The 24,469-nt window shown below is 39.0% G+C and overlaps 4 protein-coding genes across 5 annotated transcripts in view; 1 reads left to right on the top strand and 3 right to left on the bottom strand.

Annotated features, from left to right (window-relative positions):
• The window catches only part of LOC133542496 (gastrula zinc finger protein XlCGF57.1-like), a 32,018-nt gene extending 18,864 nt beyond the window's left edge, over positions 1-13,154 (bottom strand). The window contains exon 1 of the mRNA XM_061886693.1: positions 13,026-13,154. The gene's annotated coding sequence lies outside the window, so the exon portion shown is untranslated. The remainder of the gene's footprint in view (positions 1-13,025) is intronic.
• The window catches only part of LOC133542457 (gastrula zinc finger protein XlCGF57.1-like), a 170,172-nt gene that overhangs the window by 26,586 nt on the left and 119,117 nt on the right, over positions 1-24,469 (top strand). The gene's annotated exons all lie outside the window — the stretch shown is intronic.
• Positions 1,068-14,466, bottom strand: LOC133542458 (gastrula zinc finger protein XlCGF57.1-like). Its single transcript, XM_061886610.1, has 3 exons — positions 14,073-14,466; positions 13,026-13,256; positions 1,068-3,368 (listed from the first exon to the last, which is right to left on the bottom strand). Exons 1-3 carry the CDS (start codon positions 14,173-14,175, stop codon positions 1,846-1,848), a joined length of 1,857 nt encoding a protein of 618 aa, XP_061742594.1. The 5' UTR covers positions 14,176-14,466; the 3' UTR covers positions 1,068-1,845.
• On the bottom strand, positions 17,818-23,094 carry LOC133542502 (zinc finger protein 771-like). Its single transcript, XM_061886701.1, has 2 exons — positions 22,805-23,094; positions 17,818-20,957 (listed from the first exon to the last, which is right to left on the bottom strand). The coding sequence occupies exon 2, from the start codon at positions 20,905-20,907 to the stop codon at positions 19,522-19,524; it is 1,386 nt and encodes a 461-aa protein (XP_061742685.1). The 5' UTR covers positions 20,908-20,957; positions 22,805-23,094; the 3' UTR covers positions 17,818-19,521.

Genomic DNA, 24,469 nt, shown 5'->3' with positions numbered 1-24,469 from the left:
ATGGACAATCTGTGACAAGCACAAAAGTCAAATAACAAAACACCACTCGGGTTCAGATCCGGGCGGCCATTCTTCCCAATCACGCCTCTCCAGGTTTCACTGTCGTTGCCAACGTGAGCGTTGAAGTCCCCCAGTAGGACAAGGGAATCACTTTCCAGTACTCCCTCGAGTGTACCCAAAAAGGGTGGGTACTCTGAACTGCTGTTTGGTGCGTAAGCACAAACAACAGTCAGGACCCGTCCCCCCACCCGAAGGCGGAGGGAAGCTACCCTTTCGTCCACCGGGTTGAACTCCAACGTGCAGGCTTTGAGCCGGGGAGAAACCAGAATTGCCACCCCAGCCCATCGCCTCTCACTGTCGGCAACGCCAGAGTGGAAGAGGGTCCAATCCCTCTCGGGAGAACTGGTTCCAGAGCCCTCGCTGTGCGTCGAAGTGAGTCCGACTATATCCAGCCGGAACTTCTCCCCCTCGCGCACTAGCTCAGGCTCTTTCCCCCCAGTGAGGTGACGTTCCATGTCCCAAGAGCTAGCTTCTGTAGCCGAGGATCGGACCGCCAAGTGCTCTGCCTTCGGCTGCCGCCCAGCTCACATCGCACCCGACCTCTATGGCCCCTGCTATGGGTGGTGAGCCCATTGGAGGGGGGACCCACGTTGCCTCTTCGGGCTGTGCCCGGCCGGGCCCCATGGGAACAGGCCCGGCCACCAGGCGCTCGCCATCGTGCCCCAACTCCGGGCCTGGCTCCAGAGGGGGGCCCCGGTGACCCGCGTCCATGTTTTGTCTTCTTCATAGAGGTCTTCGAGCTGCTCTTTGCCTGATCCCTTACCTAGAACCTGTTTGCCTTGGGAGACCCTACCGGGGGGCATAAAGCCCCCGGACAACATAGCTCCTAGGATCATGGGGACACGCAAACTCCTCTACCACGGTAAGGTGGCAGCTCAGAGAGGAGGCTCTGTGGGATGATGTACATTATTGACTTTTCCCTAACATTCCAAACTTTCCCATGTTTTCTGATGTTGATGTTTGAGGGATTTTATAAAAGAGGAAAAAAAAACATATTTGGACAAGAATTGTCATGTAGTGTTTTAATAAAAAATGTTGATTATTAAAAACAAAACTATCCTTCACAACCTTCCACATATAATGTTGCCATTTTCTCTCATCTACATATTGCATAAAGGGGACATACATATAAAACAATATTCATATTACAAAAGAGCGTAATAAAGATAATTAAAAGAATGGAATATAGAGACCCAACAAATGATTCAGAAAGTCACACATTTTAAAAGTAAATGATCTTGTATAAAAGACAACTGTTCAAATGATGTATAAAGTAAATAATAATATGCTTCCAGAAGTGGTCCAGAAGATGTTTCAGATGTGAACCAGTAAATATGAACTAAGAGGGATTTATGTGTACTCAAAAGCAAAGGTATGAACACATGTAAAACAAATATGTACATCATATAAAGGAGTTCATTTATTGCATCATTACTAATAAAAAATGATTTCTGAATATCTCTATACACAAAAAAGTATTTGCAACATGTTTTGTCCTGTTTATTCTCACCTTTACTGTCAAAGTGTTGTGTTAATTTTTAAATAAAAGTAAGTTTAATAATAAAACATGTACCTGACTGAACAAAACAATAATCTATATCTAATCTATAAATGTTAGAAACTATGTGCTGATGTTGCTAGAAGGTCAAAGTCAAGTTTTGACAGTTTATTTCAAATCCTGCATCTTCATTTGCTGCTGCTGTTCTCACCAGCACACTTGTGTTTCTTACACTGGGACTTAGAAGAGAATCTTTCACCACACACACTGCAACTCAACACTTTCTCTCATGTGTGTGTTCTCATGTGTCTTTTCAAATATGTCGTTTGTATAAAACTTTTACAACATACTGAACACGTGTAAGGTTTTTCTCCAGTGTGTATTCTCATGTGTGTTTTGAAATAGTCCCTTCGATTAAAATCTTTACCACAAATTGAACATAAAAAAGGTTTTTCTCCAGTGTGTATTCTCATGTGTGTTTTGAAATTCTCACTTCGAGTAAAATCTTTACCGCAGATTGAACAAGAAAAAGTTTTTTCCCCGGTGTGTGTACTCATGTGTGTTTTGAAATAGTACCTTCGAGTGAAATCTTTACCACAGACTAAACATAAATAAGGTTTTTCTTCTTTGTGTGTTTCCATGTGGGCTTTTAAGGTTTGATTTGTTATAAAACTTTTATCACATTCTGAGCAGGAAAAAGGCTTTTCTCCGGTGTGTATTCTCATGTGTACGTTCAAATTGTACCTTTGAATAAAACCTTTACCGCATTCCGAGCAGGAAAAAGGTTTTTCTCCAGTGTGTATTCTAATGTGTATTTTCAAATCGTGCCTATGAGTAAAATCTTTACCGCAAATTGAACACGAAAAAGGTTTTTCTCCAGTGTGTGTTCTCATGTGTGTTTTGAAATAGTACCTTCGAGTAAAACCTTTACCACAGATTGAACATAAAAACGGTTTTTCTTCAGTGTGTGTTCCCATATGTGCTTTTAAGGTTTTATTCGTTACAAAACTTTTACCACATTCTGAGCAGGAAAAAGGTTTTTCTCCAGTGTGTGTTCTCATGTGTATTTTCAAATCGTGCCTATCAGTAAAATCTTTACCGCATATTGAACATGAAAAAGTTTTTCCTGCAGTGTGTGTTCTCATGTGTATTTTCAATTTACTAGGATATTTAAAAGTTTTGTCGCAGTGAGAACATGTGAGGTGTGTGTTGTCAGTGTGACATGTCTTATCATCTTTAGAGTCTTCATCATCAGTGTCAGGAGAGTGTGACGTTGTGTCCTCACTATCTGATAGTGGAGCTAAGAGCTTGTCTGCTTGTGATCCTCCACAGTGGTCTCCATCAGCTTCTGTTGTCATGTGTTGAGTTGAGCTGCTGCTTGGAGGCTCCGCCCCTCCCCTCTCCTCACTCTCACCTTTGACCTCATCATCTTCACTCTTCACAGGGACAACAATGACTGGGAACTCCTCCAACCAATCAAGATGCTCACCCTCCTGACTGATGCTGTGTTCCTCCTCTTCCTCTTTAATGTGAGGGCTCAGTGGGTCTTCCTCTTTAATGTGAGGGCTCAGTGGGTCCTCCTCTTCCTCCTTAATGTGAGGACTCAGTTGATCCACTACTTCCTCTTTAAAACGGGGTGTCAGTGGGTCCTCCTCTACCTTTTTGATGTCAGTGGTCTGTGGGTCATCCTCTTCCTCTTTAAAATGGGGGATCAGTGGGTGTTCCTCTTCTTTTTTATCGTGGGAGGGCTGTGGCTCCGTCCTGAAATTCCACTTCTGTTGCTCAGGGAGAAGAAGTTCTTCACAGACATCTGCAGGACACAAGAAGACAAACACGTTTTAGAAAAGTCCATCCCTGCTCAAATATAAGGTTTACAAAAAACAAATTGATAACAATAATGAGACAAGCTAAAAAAGAATATTACAATAACTTATTAGACAAAAATAAAAACAATATTAAAGGAACTTGGAATATTCTGAACAAGGTAATAGGAAAAACATCGGGGCCTACAAACCCACCAAGCTATTTTATCAATGAGGATAATAAGATGATAACAAATATGAAAGAAGTGGCAAATGGATTCAATTCTTTTTTTGTGAATGCTGGACCCAAATTGGCAGAGAGTATTGAAGAATATAAAGATATACAGAATGGATGGAGAGGGAGAAGAAAATTGCTACAGTCCATGCTTTTAGGAGAAATACTATCGGTAGTAACCAAACAGAAAAATAAGGCATCAACAGACAGTGATGGTATTGACATGATAATTGTAAAAAAAGACTATTGACTGTATCATCAAACCTCTATGTTATGTTTTTAATCCCTCTTTTCAAACAGGGACTTTTCCAAATAGAATGAAGGTAGCAAAGGTAAGTCCACTCTATAAAACGGGAGATAAACATATATTTACTAATTACAGACCAGTGTCACTGCTGTCACTATTTTCTAAAATAATTGAAAAGATATTTGTAGAAAAATTTGACAGTTTTATTGAGAAGAACGTGCTGCTGAGTGAGAGGCAGTATGGATTCCGAACTAATAGATCCACTGCTTCAGCTGTAATGAATATAATGGAGGATATAACAACAGTAACTGATAATTGGTAATACACTATCGGGGTGTTTATCGATCTTAAAAAAGCATTTGACACTATAGATCAGGGGTGTCAAACTCAAATACAGAGTGGGCCAAAATTATAAACGGAACAAAGCCGCGGGCCAAGGTTGAACAAATTAACCTTTTAATAGGGACCCAAACAAGTTTTGCAATAAATATTGAACAAGCAAGGCTTATATAACTTTAGTGACATGCAAAATCCAGTTTCAAATAATAATGATAATAATTAAAAAAATATCAAATAAAATTTAAATAAAAAATGTATGCCTTTTTTTCTATTTGCAATCTTCTGAGGTTAAAATTAAATTTTTTCCACAGGCTAGTAATACATTTGAAAATAAAATAACAATATTGAATGAACCAAACATTCAAGCCTTGAAGTAGCAAGAGAAAATGCATGAATAAAACGTTAATTATTGGTCAGTTTGCTGGAAGTTTCCCTGAAGAGATAGTGCTGCAAGGGGTTCTGGGTATTTATTCTGTTGTGTTACGGTGCGGATGTTCACCCGAAATGTGTTTGTCATTCTTGTTTGGTGTGGGTTCACAGTGTGGCGCATATTTGTAACAGTGCTAAAGTTGTTTATACGGCCACCCTCAGTGTGACCTGTATGGCTGTTGACCAAGTATGCCTTGCATTCACTTGTGCATGTGTAAAAGCCACAAATATTATGTGACACGCTGTTAGTATGGAGGAAAAGCAGACGTGACAACAGGTTCTAGAGAACGCTAAAGGCAGTGCCTTAAATGCACGCCCCCAATATAGTTGTCCAGGTGGAAACCGGTAGAAATTCGGGAGAATGGTTGCCCCGGGAGATTTTCGGAAGGGGCACTGAACTTCGGGAGTCTACCAGGAAAATTAGGAGGGTTGGCAAGTATGAGTATTAGCGGTGAATGCGGTGTTACAGCAGCACCGGGCCAGCTCTAATGCTAAATTGATATTGCCTCAAGGGCCAAATTAAATTACACGGCGGGCCAGATTTGGCCCGCGGGCCAGAGTTTGACACCCATGCTATAGATCATTCTATATTATTGTCCAAGTTGCATTCACTTGGTGTGAGAGGAATAGTTTTAGAATGGCTAAGAAGTTATTTAGATAAAAGACAAGAGTTTGTGGATTTTTTGGGTAATACATCTGAACAAATGAGGATTGAATGTGGAATTCCACAAGGTTCGGTTTTGGGACCTAAATTGTTTATCTTGTATATTAAAGATATATGTGAGGAATCAAAGTTATTGAAATTTGTTTTATTTGCGGAAGACACCAAGTTTTATAGTTCGGGACATGATTTAAAAGCGTTATCAATCCTTATTGAACAGGAAATGATTAAACTGAAAGGGGAACATTATCACCAGACCTATGTAAGCGTCAATATATACCTTGATGGTGCAGAAAAAAGACCACGTATTTTTTTAACCGATTTCCGAACCCTAAATGGGTGAATTTTGGCAAATTAAACGCCTTTCTTTTTATCGCTCTTTTAGCGATGACGTCAGAACGTGACGTCACCGAGGTAACACACCCGCCATATTCATTTTCACATTACAAACACCGGGTCTCAGCTCTGTTATTTTCCGTTTTTTCGACTATTTTTTGGAACCTTGGAGACATCATGCCTCGTCGGTGTGTTGTCGGAGGGTGTAACAACACTAACAGGGAGGGATTCAAGTTGCACCACTGGCCCGAAGATGCCAAAGTGGCAAGAAATCTGCCGCCAGACCCCCATTGGGGCGGCATAGCTCGGTTGGTAGAGTGGCCGTGCCAGCAACTTGAGGGTTACAGGTTCGATTCCCTCTTGTGCCATCCTAGTTACTGCCGTTGTGTCCTTGGGCAAGACACCCACCTGCTCCCAGTGCCACCCACACTGGTTTAAATGTAACTTAGATATTGGGTGTCACTATGTAAAAAGCGCTTTGAGTCACTTGAGAAAAGCGCTATATAAATATCACGATACGATTGAATGTGCCAGAGTGTCCCCACATTTTACCGGCGATGACAGACATGGCACAGAGATGTATGGATAACCTGCAGATGCATTTGCAACTATAAAGTCAACGAAATCACAAAGGTGAGTTTTGTTGATGTTGACTTAAGTGCTAATCAGACATAATTGGTTGCGGCGTGACTGCCAGTTAATCGATGCTAACTTTCTACGCTAATCGATGCTAACATGCTATTTACCGGCGATGACAGACATGGCACAGAGATGTATGGATAACCTGCAGATGCATTTGCAACGATAAAGTCAACGAAATCACAAAGGTGAGTTTTGTTGATGTTGACTGCCAGCTAATCGAGGCTAACATGCAGATGCATTTGCAACTATATTACGTTTCCTTCCACCCACATTTAATGTGAAAAAAACACTTACCAATCGACGGATTTAAGTTGCTCCAGTGTCACGAGATGCGAAAGTCCTGATCGTTTGGTCCGCACATTTTACCGGCGATGCTAACGCAGCTATTTGGCCATGCTGTGGCTATGAATAGCGTCAATAGCTATTCGCTCAATAGCTTCAGTTTCTTCTTCAATACTTTCATACTCCAACCATCCGTTTCAATACATGCGTAATCAGTTGAATCGCTTAAACCGCTGAAATCCGAGTCTGAATCCGAGCTAATGTCGCTATATCTTGCTGTGGTATTCCCATTGTTTGTTTACATTGGCAGCACTGTATGACGTCACAGGGAAATGGATAGTTGCATCGCAAATAGCGAAAATCAAGCACTTTAAAGCTTTGAAATTGTGATAATGTTCCCCTTTAAGAGATGGTTTGATGTCAACAAATTATCATTAAATGTAAAAAAAACAAAGTTTATGATTTTTGGTAAGAAGAAAAGAAAGGACACCATCAAACTGTCAATAGATGGAATTGATATTGAAAGGGTTTCTGAACTTAGATTTTTAGGAGTGATACTGGATGACGGTCTGACATGGAAATCTCATATTACACATGGACGAAAAAAGATGTCGAAGAGTATTTTTGTATTAAACAAGGTAAAATATGTGTTACAATGTATTGTGCACTTATATTGCCATATATCAGCTACTGTGTGGAAGTGTGGGGGAACACTTATAAGAGGAACATAAAGGCATTTTATCAACCACATAAAAGAGCTATAAGGATTATTCATAAAGTAGATTACTTAGAACACACTAACATATTATTTATTAACTCTGGACTATTGGAACTACAGGAGCTAGTAAAGCTACAGACATTGTGTGTCATGTTTAAGGCTAGAAGTAAAACATTACCAGCACATTTACAAAAAATGTTTGTCATCACTTCCGAGAATACAGAGCATAGAAGAAAAGGTCATTTCAAACAACAATATTCAAGGACAACTTTAAAGCAAATGTGTACATCAGTGGTGGGGGTAAAATTGTGGAATTCTCTTTACAACGAGATAAAAAACTTTAAAAATATATTCCAATTGAAAAAAATATATAAAGATAGAACAATAAGATCAAATGGACAACCATAAGTGTTTACATTTTGCTTTTTATTTATTATTCTACTTATTTTTTTGTCTGGTTTTGTATTTGCTCTGTATCATTCCGTGAGGTATATATTATTATTATTATTATTATTATTTTCTCTGTTTGGTTTATACTTTATGAAGTTTTGCACTCGTTGTGTTTTTCTTGTGTTTTTTTTTTTGATTGTTTCATTACGTGTCGGTTTAAATGATATTCATGAAGTAAGATAATGTATCATGTCAAAGGGGGCAAAAAATTATAAGATTTTCTTCATCCTGCTCCTTCTCAGGCATTGTTGTGTGAATTTAAATGGTATAATTGAGGTATAATTATGCATCGTTCAAAATGCACATCAATGAAGGAGATAAATAAAAAATGAATGAATGAAAATGAACATGAATTACATGAATTAGTCAATTTATCATGAAGTGATTAACGTGGACCCCGACTTAAACAAGTTGAAAAACTTATTGGGGTGTTACCATTTAGTGGTCAATTGTACGGAATATGTACTGTACTGTGCAATCTACTAATAAAAGTTTCAATCATTCAATCAATCAAAACAACGTTTCTCAAAGTGCAATTGCAAGAAATTTAGGGATGTCAACATCTACGGTCCATAATGTCATCAAAAGGTTCAGAGAATCTGGAGAAATCACTCCACGTAAGCAGCATGGCCCGAAACCAACATTGAATGACCGTAATCTCAGATCCCTCAGATGGCACTGTATTAAACACCGACATTAATCTCTAAAGGATATCACCACATGGGCTCAGGAACACTTCAGAAAACCATTGTCACTAAATACAGTTTGTCGCTACATCTGTAAGTGCAAGTTAAAGCTCTACTATGCAACGCGAAAGCCATTTATCAACAACATCCAGAAACGCCACCGGCTTCTCTGGGTCCGAGATTATCTAAAATGGACTGATGCAAAGTGGAAAAGTGTTCTGTGGTCTGATGTGTCCACATTTCAAAGTGTTTTTGGAAATATTCGACATCGTGTCATCCGGACCAAAGGTGGTTGGGGCGGGGGGCGTGGTTAAGAGGGGAGGAGTATAATTTACCAACTCGAGTATTTCATATATATATATAAATATGTATGAAGTACTTGACTTTCAGTGAATTCTAGCTATATATATTTATTTTATTATATATATAAATAAAAGAAATAGTTGAATTTACAACGGCACCTATCAAATACACAGTTCTTCTACTAACTGTACTGTGCTTGCTGGTTACTAAAAAAAACCCAAAAAACAACATTTACCTTTCACTATTTGAGTAACCTCTGTTCTGCCATTTGCGTATTGGCGAGCGATCTCCGAATCCGGGAACATATCTTTCACGGATTTGTTGATAGCTTCCAGCTATCAGCATAGCCATCTTTGTCTCAGCATAAGTTACACCATCGGGTTTCCATTTTGCGAGGTGGGCCATAATACTGGGTTGTGAACGATGCTGCGCTGCGGACGCTTTGTGCTTCGCGGACCGTTCATGGCTGAGTATATCCGTTCGGCCGCCGTGTTCAATGGAGAAGTCTGTTCTACAAAATTTACAGGCAACATACCCCTTCGAACTCTCCTGGATAAACTGAAATTCTTGTTTCCAATCGTTCTGGAACTTGCAAGCGTATTTCTTCATTTTGCTCATCGATGGTGTAATATATTGGGTTGGAGTCAATAACCAGGCGACGTGATGAAGTTACGTCTCTTTACTGTGGGTTTCAGAACAGACTCCCTAATGCATATGTTCCTTGACTGCACTTAAATGTAGAGTATATTTACATTCTATTCTATTGTATGGACAGTTGATGGCAGTATTGTCCTGTTTAAGAGGGTCACAACATTGCTGTTTGTCCCAGGGGGTTTTCGACAGAGGCGCTGAATTTCGGGAGCCTCCCGGAAAATCCGGGAGGATTGGCAAGTATCCGCTGCCCTCACCTCCCAGGGGGTGAACTTGGGGATGGGTCAAATGCAGAGGATCATTTCACCACACCTAGTGTGTGACTACCGTTGGGACCTTAACTTTAACTTACATAGGGACTGTGAATGATTCCAAAAAGTGCAGTTCCCCTTGAAATTAGAAAATAGAACAACAAGATACCATGTGAAGTGAAGTGAATTATATTTATATAGCCCCTTTCTCTAGTGACTCAAAGCGCTTTACATAGTGAAACCCAATATCTAAGTTACATTTAAACCAATGTGGGTGGCACTGGGAGCAGGTGGGTAAAGTGTCTTGCTCAAGGACACAATGGCAGTGACTAGGATGGCAGAAGCTGGGATTGAACCTGGAACCCTGAACTTGCTGGCACGGCCACTCCCCCAACCGCGCCACGCTGTCCCCTAAATGAAATCCAAATAAACGTTCAAATTATTTTGTTAAGATAAATGGCTTGTATCTTCAGTATGGAAATAAATCGTTAAGAATTTATCGATATGATACCCTAATCAATACTAGATACTACATCTAATTTGAGGAAATAAAAATGTAAAAAAAAAAAAGGCATTTTAAATAGCATTCCTATTAGCAGAAGAGGTTGAACACCTCCAACATGATGTTCTGTAACATCTCAGAGCAGGGAAGTCTTTTATCAGCAGCTGTTTATTTGAAGTCTTAAAGGGGAACATTATCACAATTTCAAAAGGGTTAAAAACAATAAAAATCAGTTCCCAGTGGCTTGTTGTATTTTTCGAAGTTTTTTTCAAAGTGTTACACCTCCCGGAATATCCCTAAAAAAAGCTTTAAAGTTCTTGATTTTCGCTATTTGCGATGCGACTGTCCATTTCCCTGTGACGTCATACAGGGCTTCCAATGTAAACAACATGGCGGTTACCACAGCAAGATATAGCGACATTAGCTCGGATTCAGACTTGGATTTCGCAACTTAAGTGTTTCAACAGATTACGCATGTATTGAAACAGATGGTCGGAGTATGGAGGCAGATAGCGAAAACGAAATTGAAGAAGAAATTGAAGCTATTGAGCGAATAGCTATTGACGCTATTCGGCCATAGCATGGGTGTACCTAATGAAGTGGCCCATAGCATGGCTGCCTTATTAGCATCGCTGGTAAAAATCTGCGCACCAAACGATCAGGACTTTCGCATCTTGTGACACTGGAGCAACTTAAATCTGTCGATTGGTAAGTGTTTGTTTCGCATTAAATGTGGGTATCTAGTTTCAAATGTACATACAGCTAGCGTAAATAGTATGTTAGCATCGATTAGCGTAGCTTAGCTGGCAGTCATGCCGTGACCAAATATGTCTGATTAGTACATAAGTCAACAACATCAACAAAACTCACCTTTGTGATTTCGTTGACTTAATCGTTGCAAATGCATCTGCAGGTTATCCATACATCTCTGTGTCATGTCTGTGTTAGCATCGCCGGTAAAATGTGGAGACACTCTGGCAAATTCAATGGGGGTCTGGCGGCAGATTTCTTGCCAGTGGTGCAACTTGAATCCCTCCCTGTTAGTGTTGTTACACCCTCCGACAACACACCGACGAGGCATGATGTCTCCAAGGTTCCAAAAAATAGTCGAAAAAACGGAAAATAACAGGGCTGAGACCCGCTGTTTGTAATGTGAAAATGAAAATGGCGGGTGTGTTACCTCGGTGACGTCATCGCTAAAAGACCGATAAACAGAAAGGCGTTTAATTTGCCAAAATTCAACCATTTAGAGATCGGAAATCGGTTAAAAAAATACATGGTCTTTTTTCTGCAACATCAAGGTATATATTGACGCTTGCATAGGTCTGCTGATAATGTTCCCCTTTAAGGAAGTCAACCATGTGTGCAGTGCAAGGTGAAATGCAGTTATGTCCTCTTCTTGTCAATAACACACACATCAAACTTGTGCGTGTTGTTGCTTCCTTATTTGTAGGGGTGTAACGGTACACAAAAATTTCGGTTCGGTACGTACCTCGGTTCAGTTCATTTTCGGTACAGTAAGAAAACAACAAAATCTACAATTTTTGATTATTTATTTAACACATTTGCTAAATCCTGCACCAAAAATAGTAATCGGAAACTTGGATAGGTCAATAATTCATAATAACATTGATTTTGATTCATTATTATGTTCTGAGCAATGACAGTTTGAAGGAAAAAAAACAGCTTTGTTTTATTAGTCAACGTTGCAACTTTTTCTAAATTACATTTAGCCTTAAAGCTTTTTTATTTCACTTTTGTTTATGTTTTTGTTTTTATTTTAATAGTGTTTATAGAATGTGCCGTGGGCCTTTAAAACATTAGCTGTGGGCCGCAAATGAACTCCGGGGCACACTTTTGCTATAAATAATAAAAAGTAAAATCTGATAAATCTATGAGTAAAAAGCAGAGCCTGGCGACGCATGCGCGTTTATCATAACTCTCTCGCTCTCTCTGTCTCTGCCCCTTCCTCACGAATGTTGCTGCGTGCAGCACTTTTTTTATTTTTAACCCCTTCTTAACCTTGAACGTACATTGAAAATACACGCAACCATAACTCAAAATGCCGGACATTCGAGGCATTTAAGAAACTCCACCTGGACGGCTCCGCAAAGACGACATAACCCGTGAAAAGAGGAGGTGTTGTCAGTCTATCAAAGCCCAGTCGTTGCTAGCATGCCCCGCGTTGTTTTTAGATTGATTGAAACTTTTATTAGTAGATTGCACAGTACAGTACATACTCCGTACAATTGACCACTAAATGGTAACACTCCAATAAGTTTTTCAACGTGTTTAAGTCAGGGTCCACGTAAATCAATTCATGGTGCCTCGGTGTGCATTGTTTACACAACATGCGCTACTTAATATGTCCGTGTCGTTCGGTACACATCTGAACCGAACCGAAACCCCCGTAACGAAACGGTTCAATACAAATACACGTACCGTTACACCCCTCCTTATTTGTCATTATTCAAAGCTGATTTTAATGTGTAGCAGCGGCAGCTGAACTCAATGTGACAACGTGTCATAGTTACGTCAGTCAGCTGGAATTAAAAATACAAATAGTTGTGTCGTTAGTCCAGAATCTTCACGGTCCTCATGGACGACATAATTAGGAACCAGTACTAAAGAAAGAAAGTCTCTTATCTTCACCACTAAACCTTTGAAATATGCTGACATATGTGCTGCTAAAAGTAAATAAACAGTAGCCATATTGAATGTTTGCCTTCATTTGACCAGGTGAGGTAAGGAGGACGGCCTCTAGGTCACATGGTTACACCCCAGCAATTACACTGTTGATGATTGATGAGCATTCATTTTTAAATGGTGGTGTTAAAAAGCAAATATATCTCCATCTTTAGTGATAAATGTGGCCCCCGGATGAACATGTGTCACAAACATTGTATTAGATGATATGTGGATGTTGTGCTTACTTGGACTGTGATGAAGCTGTGAGGACTCAGGTGGTTTGTCTTCATGCTCTTCAGTCTTCACAGAGACAACAGTCAGTGGAAACTTGCTGAGGTCAGCCTCCTCCTGCCCTACAGGACACTCTCCCTCCTCTTCCTCTTTAAAATAAGAGGGCTGTGGATACTCTGAAGTGAAACTGTCCCCCTGCAGATGAGGGAGACATTCTTCTTGGTGTCCAATCAGCTGATGGATGTCTACAGGACACAAACAAAACACATTTTAACTACTACATGCTAAATATTAACTTATACATGAAATATAGATAGGGCTATGGCTATTGAAAAATTTTATTAATCGAGTGTTCTACTGGAAATGTTATCGATTAATCGAGTAACTGGATAAAACATAGCGTTGCTTGGTTGAAGAAAAATTTAAGCGACTATAAGACATTTCACTTAATAATGAATGGCCAATTGGTTTGAGATGGTATGAGATCAAGATGTCATCTTTAGATCAGGCTTTGTTTTTTCGACAATCAGTGCCATATTAAAAAGTTAAAGTACCAATGATTGACTCACACACACTAGGTGTGGCGAGACAAACTGAGAGGAACATCAACCTTTCATAAATTGTGTGTGTCTGAAACGGTTTCTTTTTTATGAACAATGTAAAACTGTGGTCCCCAACCACCGGGCCGATTGGTACCGGGCCGCAGAAGAATTTTTAATGAATTTTTATTTAAATTTTTTTTTTTTTTTTAATTAGATCAACATAAAAAACACAATATACACTTACAATTAGTGCACCAACCACAAAAACGTCCCTTTTCATGACAAAGAAAAACAATAAAAATAAATAAATACATAAAAAAGGACCCCCCCTGGGCCGCGGGACAAATTATTAAGCGTTGACCGGTCCACGAATACAAAAAGGTTAGGGACCACTGATGTAAAACAATCAGTGCATCATCCTCACATGATAATTCATCTTCCTATAGACAATCTATTCAAGAATAGTGTTAATAATAAATATAAAGTGAGTAAAGATGTGAGAGTAAGAAGTAAACAAACCTGTTCTGTGTAACACAACTTGATGTTTTTGATGTTGTCGCTCCTTCTCCTCTTTTGTTGGACAAAGTTCCTCCTCGTACTCTGCTATGGTTCTTTCGCACATTTTCACACAATCACAACACTTTACACTCACACTTGATCTCTGCTTAGCGATGTGTTTTGATCACTTCCGCCTCTCTTTGTTAGCAGCTAACAAGCTAAGCTAACTAGCAAGCTAAGCTAGCTGGAGAAGCATCAAAGTGCGCTAAGTTATTAACGATGTTTACTCTATTTACTAGAGTGTAATAAAGGACATATATGTGTACATGGAGGCACAGATTAAGAACACTGAACTGTGACGACTGCAATAACGTCTTCACCGTCAGACGCCATCTTGCTTTATCCTCGCCGTGTTTGGTTCGCGCGCAGTGTTGTCAGATCTCGCGAGAGAAACAAGCAAGCAGCTCTCTCTTCCAGATCTCGCGAGAGAAACATGAACCCTGCTCTTTCCCCTCCCACCCACGATACAACTATTTCAACATTCTAAAAATAAAAGTAAAATTGTCCATTTTACATTTTCAAAACAAAGACATACAACTTGTTTCTGTAAACGTATTCAAATATTTAACAAAGTATTGAAACGGCAGTAGCATAAGGAAATAAAAAAAATAAAAATAAAACTATTACATGCATGATATTATTTTTGTGTTTGATGCTAATCGGTTTTATAATGTATTTTAGAATGGGGGAGGTTTTCATGTTATTTTTAAATTTCCTTTGGCATTATGTATATTATATCTATATCTATAGATACAAATACATATATATATATATATATATATATATATATATATGTATATATATATATATATATATATTTTTTTTTTTTTTCTTTGATTAGCCATCCATCCATCCATTTACTACCGCCTGTCCCTTTTGGGGTCACAGGGGGTTGCTGGAGCCTATCTCAGCTGCATTTCGGAGGAAGGTGGTTTACACCCTGGACAAGACGTCAAGACAGTGTCAGACACACAATATTTAAGGAGAGGTTGATGTTCCTCTCAGTTTGTAACAATGTGTATCAACATGTTTACACAAAAGTCCCACAGTCACCGGGGGAATATTCCAGAGAGCAGGTTAAGTGCAAATTCCTGAGTATGCAAAATGAAGTGTTTTAATGAACTCATATCATGTTCTACACTTGGTGAATGTTGACATTCATCTCGGAGAAAGCAAAGCATCAGGTTTGAGTAAACAGTGGTATTTCAGTTTGAGCACATGATAAGATAAGGTCCCTTAGTTTGATATTGGCAGGTGAATTGGATCACTTCTCGTAGGAAAAGAGGCCCTAATTGGGACTTCTGAATGCAAAAGTGACAACAATATCCTTGAAAGGAGACTACCTGTCCAGCTCAAACGGCAACCTTGAAGTCCTGACTTAAAGCAGTTGTTTTACAGACACTTACACACCAACATTTCCTTCCGTGGTCAGGTGGTGCTGTTTAGCTTTAGTGCACACCCAGACAGTGAAAGAAGGAATATATAAAACCATGGTTTGGTTTCTCCGGGAGAGGAGTCCTCCATATTTGACCTGACCCCCTCCCAGGAACTGCAGTCCTGTGTAAATGACACTCGCTGGTAATAAAGCGACATCTCTTTTGATCCAGCCGCACTGCCGTGTCGCCCTTCTGTCCGGACCAGGATGACAAGACCAGAAATACACTTCAAAAGCTCCAGAGTTTTACCTCCAAAAATAGAGAGGTAAGTGTAACGCAGGTGTCAAATACATTTGCGGAGACTATTAGGCTCTTGCCTTTCTATTTACTCTTTGAGCACTTCCTAGTCACGTGACCGCCACAGTCCAATCAGCTGTAGTTATATACCTGTAGCCGAAAGTGACTGGTATGCTCTTGCTGTAGTTAATCTTCGGCAACTCGGCGCACGCCTCCTTTGTCACGTGACCGCCGTGGTCCAATTAGTGGTGCTTATAAGCCGATAGCAGGAAGTAGCCAGGAGACAGGACATGAGAGATCGATTGCATTTCTGCTCGAGGTAGGTTTTAAACCTTGTTTACACCTGAAATATTGTGCTGACGGTTTTTTAAACTACATGCTTATTTTGTCATTAAGCTGTGTTTGACTGTAGAAGCTGAGTTGGTGAGTCCATATTTATGACAATAGCATTTTAAGCATTAATCTTTCTTCATTGCAACAGTCAGTGTGGCATATTCTCAATCCTCCATATAAAAGGTTTATGCTTTGAACTAATGATTACATTTGTGTATTGAATGTACTTTTGTGTTTAGATCATAAGCACATTTAGTGCACTGACTGCTTTGTATAGCTCATAATTATGCTCATAGTTTAGCATTTTATTGCATATTGTGATTCTGATTTTTATTGAGTTATATTGTACAATATTGAGGAAAGAACTAGAAATTATTGAATATTTGTTATGAATACTTGATAATATATTATTGAATATTATGAATACTTGATGGTATATTGTTGGATAATATATTATGAATACTAGATAGCACATTTTAGTGTTATTTAATGAAGATTTGTGTACACATGGATTTATAAGAATGGTTCTGGCTCTTACACAGACCAGGCTTCTCTTTTTGATGGCGAACTAAGGAAAATAATCACCTAGTCCAAGGATGGGTTTTGGAAGATTCCAGCCGGGAAGCTCACCACCTCCTCTGTCTGGGCTGGTAGGAGGCTTTTCAGCCAACCCTTTACAATTCTCACGTTACTTGCAACACATGGACTGTACTGCCATCCTTTTCCCCCCAAGAACAACTATTTGAACTGCGATTCAAACAAGATCCAGAAACACCGATTTAGTTAAATGGAATTGTATATAGTACTTGTGTTTTTCTCTTTAAATTACTTTCATGTTGAATGGCCGTTCAGCTCATTGTGTGTATATATCTGCTGTCTATCACTAATTCTCTAATACACGGTGTCAACCAAACTACAATTCAAGCCATGCCTCTCTCTACGAGTTGAAACTAGTCTTCTGTTCCTAGCCCAAAACACCCCATATATATATTTATTGCATTGCTTTGTAGCACGTATAGGTTACATAATTAGTGGCGAGCTAGAAGATTCTAGGTTTGACTCCTGGCTAGGTCAATAGAAAGACAAGAGCCTAATAGTCTCCGCAAATGTATTTGACACCTGCATTACATAAGACAAAGTCAGAGTCAGCTGCACAAAACACTGAAAGGGATTGGCAAGGTTGGGAGAGTGGCCGTGCCAGCAACCTGAGGGTTCCTGGTTCGATCCCCACCTTCTACCAACCTCGTTGTGTCCTTGGGCAAGACACGTCACCTTTGATCCTGATGAGTGGTGGTTATTGCCTTGCATGGCAGCTCCCGGCATCAGTGTGTGAATGTGTGTGTGAATGTGGAAATAGTGTCAAAGCCCTTTGAGTACCTTGAAGGTATAGCAGTATGAACCTTTCAAGTCATGGCTGCAAACTGCCAGTAAGAAGAAGAAGTAATAGAGCTGGTTGCTTGTTTCTCTGGCCAGATCTGACAACATGTTTAAATAGAACAATTGACAGCTTGACAACATCCAAACAAACCAAGTCATCTCCAATACATCTCAACATTACACACATCCTCCAGGCTGAGTTAGTCTTGATGATGAATTAGGCTGGAAACTAAATCTAAGATGTATAAAGAAAACATTTAAAACATTGACTGTGATGATAAAATACAAACCCACAAATATTAACTACATTTATTGTACCAAACTTTAGTTGAAGCATACATTGTTTATTGCATAAATGTCTGGGGACATACATATAAAACAATCACACAACAATATTCATATTACACAAGAAAGTAATAAAGACAATTAATAGAATGGACCATTGAGACCCAATAAATGATTCATGAAGTCACACATTTTAAAATTGTATAATAGAATAGATAGAATAGAAAGTACTTTATTGATCCCTGGGGGAAATTCAGCACCACAAAGACAACTGTTCAAATGATGTATAAAGTAAATAATAATATGCTTCCAGAAGTGGTCCAGAAGATGTTTCAGATGTGAACCAGTAAATATGAACTAAGAGGGATTTATGTGTACTCAAAAGCAAAGGTATGAACACATGTAAAACAAATATGTACATCATATAAAGGAGTTCATCTATGGAATCATCTACAATTAGAAAATAAAATATGTAACACTTCATTATGAATAAGTATAAAAGTGAATTGTGAATATCTACACATAAAATGTTTATTGTATGTAACATATTTTATGTACTGTTTATTCTAACCTTGTTCTGTTCATTTTAAAGTACACAAATGTGTATATTAACTCATGTACTTGACTGAAATAAAAGCACTAATCTGAAGTGTCTAATCTATAAATGTTAGAATCATATTAACAAGATTGTGTTACACACACAACAATGATGTCACACATGTTATATGTGCTGATGTTGTTAGAAAGTCAAAGTTCAAGTTTTGACCGTTTATTTCAAATCCTGCATCTTCATTTGCTGCTGCTGTTCTCACCAGCACACTTGTGTTTCTTACACTGGTACTTAGAAGAGAATCTTTCACCACACACACTGCAACTCAACACTTTCTCACCTGTGTGTGTTCTCATGTGTACTGTAAGTAGGGGTGTGGGAAAAAAATCGGTTCGAATACGAATCAGAATCGATTCTCTCTCTTTTTTTAATCAATCCAACAAAACAATACACAGCAATACCATAACAATGCAATCCAATTCCAATACCAAACCTGACCCAGCAACACTCAGAACTGCAATAAACAGAGCAATTGAGAGGAGACACAAACACCACACAGAACAAACCAAAAGTAGTGAAACAAAAATGAATATTATCAACAACAGTATCAATATTAGTTATAATTTCAGCAGAGCAGTGACTAAAAATCCCTCACTGACATTATCATTAGACATTTATAACATTTTTGAAATAGAACAAGAGTGTCACAGTGGCTTACACTTGCATGGCATCTCATAAGCTGGACAACACACTGTGTCCAATGTTTTCACAAAGATAAAATAAGTCATATTTTTGGTTTGTTTAATAGTTCAAACGAACATTATTGCAATCAGTTGACAAAACATTGTCCTTTACAATTATAAAAGCTTTTTTTTTTAAATCTACTACTCTGCTAGCATGTCAGCAGACTGGGGTAGATCCTGCTGAAATCCTGTGTATTGAATGAATACAGAATCCTTTTGAATCGGAAAAATATCGTTTTTGAATAGAGAATCGCATTGAATCGAAAAAATAGATATATTATCGAATCGTGACCCCAAGAATCGATATTGAATCGAATCGTGGGACACCCAAAGATTCGCATCCCTAACTGTAAGTGTAGGTGACAAAATCTTTGGTTGCAGCTCGAACGGGAGTCTGTTTTTCCACCAGAGTGCGTTCTCATGTGTGATTTTAATTGCAGACTTTCTATTTAACTTTTAACACATACTGGACATATAAAAGGTTTTCCACCAATGTGTGTTTTCATGTGTACGTTTAACCTTTGACGAGTTACAAAACCTTTACCGCATTCTAAACAGGAAAAATTTATTTCTCCAGTGTGTATTTTTATGTGTGTTTTGAAAGGGTCCCTTCGAGAAAAATCTTTACCGCAGATTGGACACGAAAAAAGTTTTTCTCCAGTGTGTGTTATCATGCGTAATTTTAAACTTTGAGTTAATACAAAACTTTTACCACATTCTGAGCAGGAAAAAGGTTGTTCTCCGATGTGTCTTCTCATGTGTTTTTTCATCTCTCGATTTTCAATAAAACCTTTACTACAGATTGAACACGAAAAAGGTTTTTCTCCAGTGTGTCTTTTCATGTGTACTTTCAAATAACCAGAATATTTAAAAGTTTTGTCACAGACAGAACATGTGAAGCGTCTGTTGTCAGTGTGACATGTCTTATCGTCTTTAGAGTCTTCATCATCAGTGTCAGGAGGGTGTGACATTGTGTCCTCACTATCTGATAGTGGAGCTAAGGGCTTGTCTGCTTGTGATCCTCCACAGTGGTCTCCATCAGCTTCTGTTGTCATGTGTTGAGTTGAGCTGCTGCTTGGAGGCTCCGCCTCTCTCTCACCTTTGACCTCATCATCTTCATTCTTCACAGGGACACCAGTCACTGGCATCTTGGTGACATCAACCTCCTCCAGTCCTTCAAGATGCTCTCCCTGCTGACTGATGCTGTGTTCCTCCTCTTCCTCTTTAATGTGAGGGATCAGTAGGTTCCCCCCTTCCTCTTTGAAATGGGTTATGAGTGGCTTCTCCTCTTCCTTTTTAAAATGGGGGGTCAACTGGTCCTCCTCTTCCTCTTTAATGTGAGAGATCAGTAGGTTCCCCTCTTCCTCTTTGAAATGGGTTATGAGTGGTGTCTCCTCTTCCTCTTTAAAATGGGGGATCAACTGGTCCTCCTCTTCCTCTTTAATGTGAGGGCTCAGTAGGTCCCCCTCTTCCTCTTTGAAATGGGTTAAGAGTGGCTTCTCCTCTTCCTTTTTAAAATGGGGGGTCAACTGGTCCTCTTCTTCCTCTTTAATGTGAGGGATCAGTAGGTTCCCCTCTTCCTCTTTGAAATGGGTTATGAGTGGTGTCTCCTCTTCCTCTTTAAAATGGGGGATCAACTGGTCCTCCTTTTCCTCTTTAATGTGAGGGCTCAGTGTATTCACCGCTTTCTCTTTAAAATGAGGTGTGAGTGGATCTTCCTCCTCCTCTTTAAAATGGGGGATCCGTTGGTGTTCCTCTTCATTTTTGAAATTGGGGATCAGTGGGTATTCCTCTTCCTTCTTAATGAGGTTGTGCTGTGGCTCCTCCATCTGCATCCTGAAGCTCCACTTCTGTTGCTCAGGGTGAAAATGTTCTTCACAGACGTCTGCAAGACAAACACACCATCTCTGCTCAGTCACACAATGCATTCAGTACTTTGACATGCACTTAGGAAAACAAGTTATCGTATGAACTGTCTTGAAATCTCAGTGACGCACAAACACACTGCTCTTTACAACATTATTCACAGGAAAATAAAAACCAACCAGGACAACAGGACTTTTTACTATGGATAGACGATATGGTTTAAAATTGATTTTACGATATATTATTTCGTATTGAGTTACTGATAGAACCATTTTAAAACAGGCTACACAGGCTCCTAATTTAGTTGCTGAAATATGCAGTAAAATATTACATCATTTCCAGTATTATTTTCTCAAATAAAGTAACCAGATATTAACAGTAAATAAACAAGTACATTATTAATAATTGTTTCGACAAAATAATAAAATTAGAAACGACACAATATGTTACTGCATATGTCAGCTGCCAAATTAGGAGCTTTTGTACCCAGTTTTGAAATTATTCTGTTATCAATCATATATTATCGTGACATATATTATTAGGATATAGATTTGAGGTCATATCGCCCATACCAAACATTGGTTCGTCGAGTCGTGTTGTTTGGCCCACCAAATATATTTATTTTTTAATATTCTTCAGATGTGTGTGTATGTTTAAAATGTTGTACTCCTGTTCTACATCACGTGGAAGTGTCATGTCATGGGGATGGTGTGCTTTTAACTAAGGGTGTGACGATACGGTCAGCTCACCAAAAGATACTCGATATTGGCTTTAGAAGTGCTGGGAGCCGGTGGGTAAATTGTCTTCCCCAAAGACAGATCGGATGTGACTAGGATGGCGGAAGCTGGGATCGAACCAAGAACCCTAAAGTTGCTGGCAAGCCCACTCTACCAACTGAGCTATACCGCCCCAAGTAACAGGAACATAATATAATAATAATAAAATGCCTCATAGCAAATGTGATGAATTAATCTTACTGTACTTTTCCTGGCTGCCAGCTAATCGATGCTAACATGCTATTTAGGCTAGCTGTATGTACATTAGAAAATATATTTGCATCCAGCGTTTCCCTCCACCCACATTTAATGCCAAACAAACACTTACCAATCGACGGATTTAAGCTGATCCAGTGTAACAAGATGCGACACTTCCGATCGTTGGTCTGCACATTTTATCGGCGATGCTAAGGCAAACATGGCTGAATAGCGTCAATAGCTATTCGCTCAATAGCTTCAGTTTCTACTTCAACTTCGTTTTCGCTATCTGCCTCCATGCTCCAACCATCCGTTTCAATACATGCGTAATCTGTTGAATCGCTTAAACCGCTGAAATCCGAGTCTGAATCTGAGCTAATGTCGCTATATCTTGCTGTGCTATCCGTATTGGCATCACTGGAAGACGTCACAGGAAAATGGACGATGGCTTCACAGATAGCGAAAATCAGGCTCTTTAAAACTTTTTTTAGGGATATTCCGGGATGGGTAAAATTTGGAAAAAAACTTCAAAAAATAAAATAAGCCACGGGGAACTGATTTGTATTGGTTTTAACCCTTCTGAAATTGTGCTAATGTTCCCCTTTAAGCTGCTGCCCCCGTGACCAGACCTCAGATAAGCAGAAAAAGATGGATGAATGTGTAACACAGCTTGGTGTTTTTTTGAAAACAGCGTCCAGTAGTTGATGTTGTCGCTCCTTCTCCTCTTTTGTTGGACAAAGTTCCTCCTCGTACTCTGCTAACGTTTTTTTTTTTTTTTTTTTTCCAACATCACAAATATTTCTTCAACGGCAGCAGTTAGTCGCTGATTCAGCAACACTCACATCATTTGTAATGTAGACATGTTCACACAATAAAAACACTTTACACTTACATTGGATCTCTGCTTTGATGTGTCGATCACTTCCGCCTCTCTTTGTTAGCAGCTAACAAGCTAAGCTAACCAGCAGGCTAGGCTAGCACGTATAAGTGCACTCAGACTAATGTATCCGCATACAAACAATTAATAACGACGTTTACTCTGTTAAACGACACACATGTGCACATGTACGTTGTAATTAAGACCTAGAAACCATAATAACCAAAACCACGCATTCTCCGCCAGACGCCATCTTGTTTAGTTCTTCCTCCTGTGTGACGTCTTCGAGAAGTTCTCAACCGCGGAACAAATGTTGGCCAAACACGTGTTTCACTGGGACAATAGTGAGTGGTGCACACTTCTCTTCCCTTGTACACGTGGCTTATGAGGTAATATACATTATATATTTTCATATTATTTCTCTTATTTACCTGATATGTTGTTCGAAGCTAACGTGCTAGCGTTTTTTTTAGGAGTGTGTTCTATATGTTCTCTATGAGAATTATATTGACTTATTTAATACTTTAAAGGTTTTTTTGTTGTATATTACAGTCACACTAAACATCATTAAATATTTGTTACCAGAAAGGAACGAACGTCTCGTATTTTAAGTCTGGAATAAGTCACATGGTATAATAATAATAATGATAATAATAATAATACATTTAATTTGGTACAGCGCTTTTCAGTGTACTCAAAAACGCTTTAGAGCAGGGGTCCCCCACCACTTTTTTTTTTTTTTTTTTATTAAATCAACATAAAGAACACAATATACAAATAGTGCACCAACCACAAAAAAAACCTCCCTTTTTCATGACAAAAACGTCCCTTTTTCATGACAAAGAAGAAAGAAAAAAAAAAGGACACCCCCCCCCCCCCCCCCCCCCCCCCCACCGGGCCGCGGGACAAATTATTAAGCGTTGACCGGTCCGCGGATACCAAAAGGTTTTACAAACAGTAAAACAGTGGAGTGTTGTAAGTCTCGTCTTAAGACCCACTTTTATTCTTTGGCTTTTAACACTACGTGAGTTGTGTGGTCCTCTGTCCTCTGTTGTCCTCTGTGTTTTTTATACACTTTGAATTCTATTTTACTGTTTTAATTGATTTTACCCTTTAAAATAGTTTTTAATCATATTTGTTTTTATATTGTTTTTATTGGTTTTGTATTTATTTTTTATTTTTTTTATTCAGTCATTGGTGGAGCATAATATATATATATACTTTTTTTATTTGATTTTATTTATTTATTTATTATTATTTTTTTTTACAATTGTTTTTAACATGGCTGTGCAGCACTTTGGAAACGTTATTGTTGTTTAAATGTGCTATATAAATAAAGTGGATTGATTGATTACAAGATACAAATGAAAAGGTTCAACCAACATACTATCACACGGCCACACCCGCTGGCACTTGTGATAGAACTGGGGCGGTTTAGCTCGGTTGGTAGAGTGGCCGTGCCAGCAACTTGAGGGTTGCAGGTTCGATTCCCGCTTCTGTCATCTTAGTCACTGCCGTTGTGTCCTTGGGCAAGACACTTTACCCACCTGCTCCCAGTGCCACCCACACTGCTTTAAATGTAACTTAGATATTGGGTTTCACTATGTAAAGCGCTTTGAGTCACTAGAGAAAAAGAGCTATATAAATATAATTCACTTCACTTCACACGTGCTTCGCTGC

The sequence above is a fragment of the Nerophis ophidion genome, linkage group LG24 (genome assembly GCF_033978795.1).
Source record: "Nerophis ophidion isolate RoL-2023_Sa linkage group LG24, RoL_Noph_v1.0, whole genome shotgun sequence".
Lineage (NCBI taxonomy): Eukaryota > Metazoa > Chordata > Actinopteri > Syngnathiformes > Syngnathidae > Nerophis > Nerophis ophidion.
The sequence above is the reverse complement of the archived record's forward strand: the minus strand, read 5'-3'. Positions and strand labels throughout refer to the sequence as shown.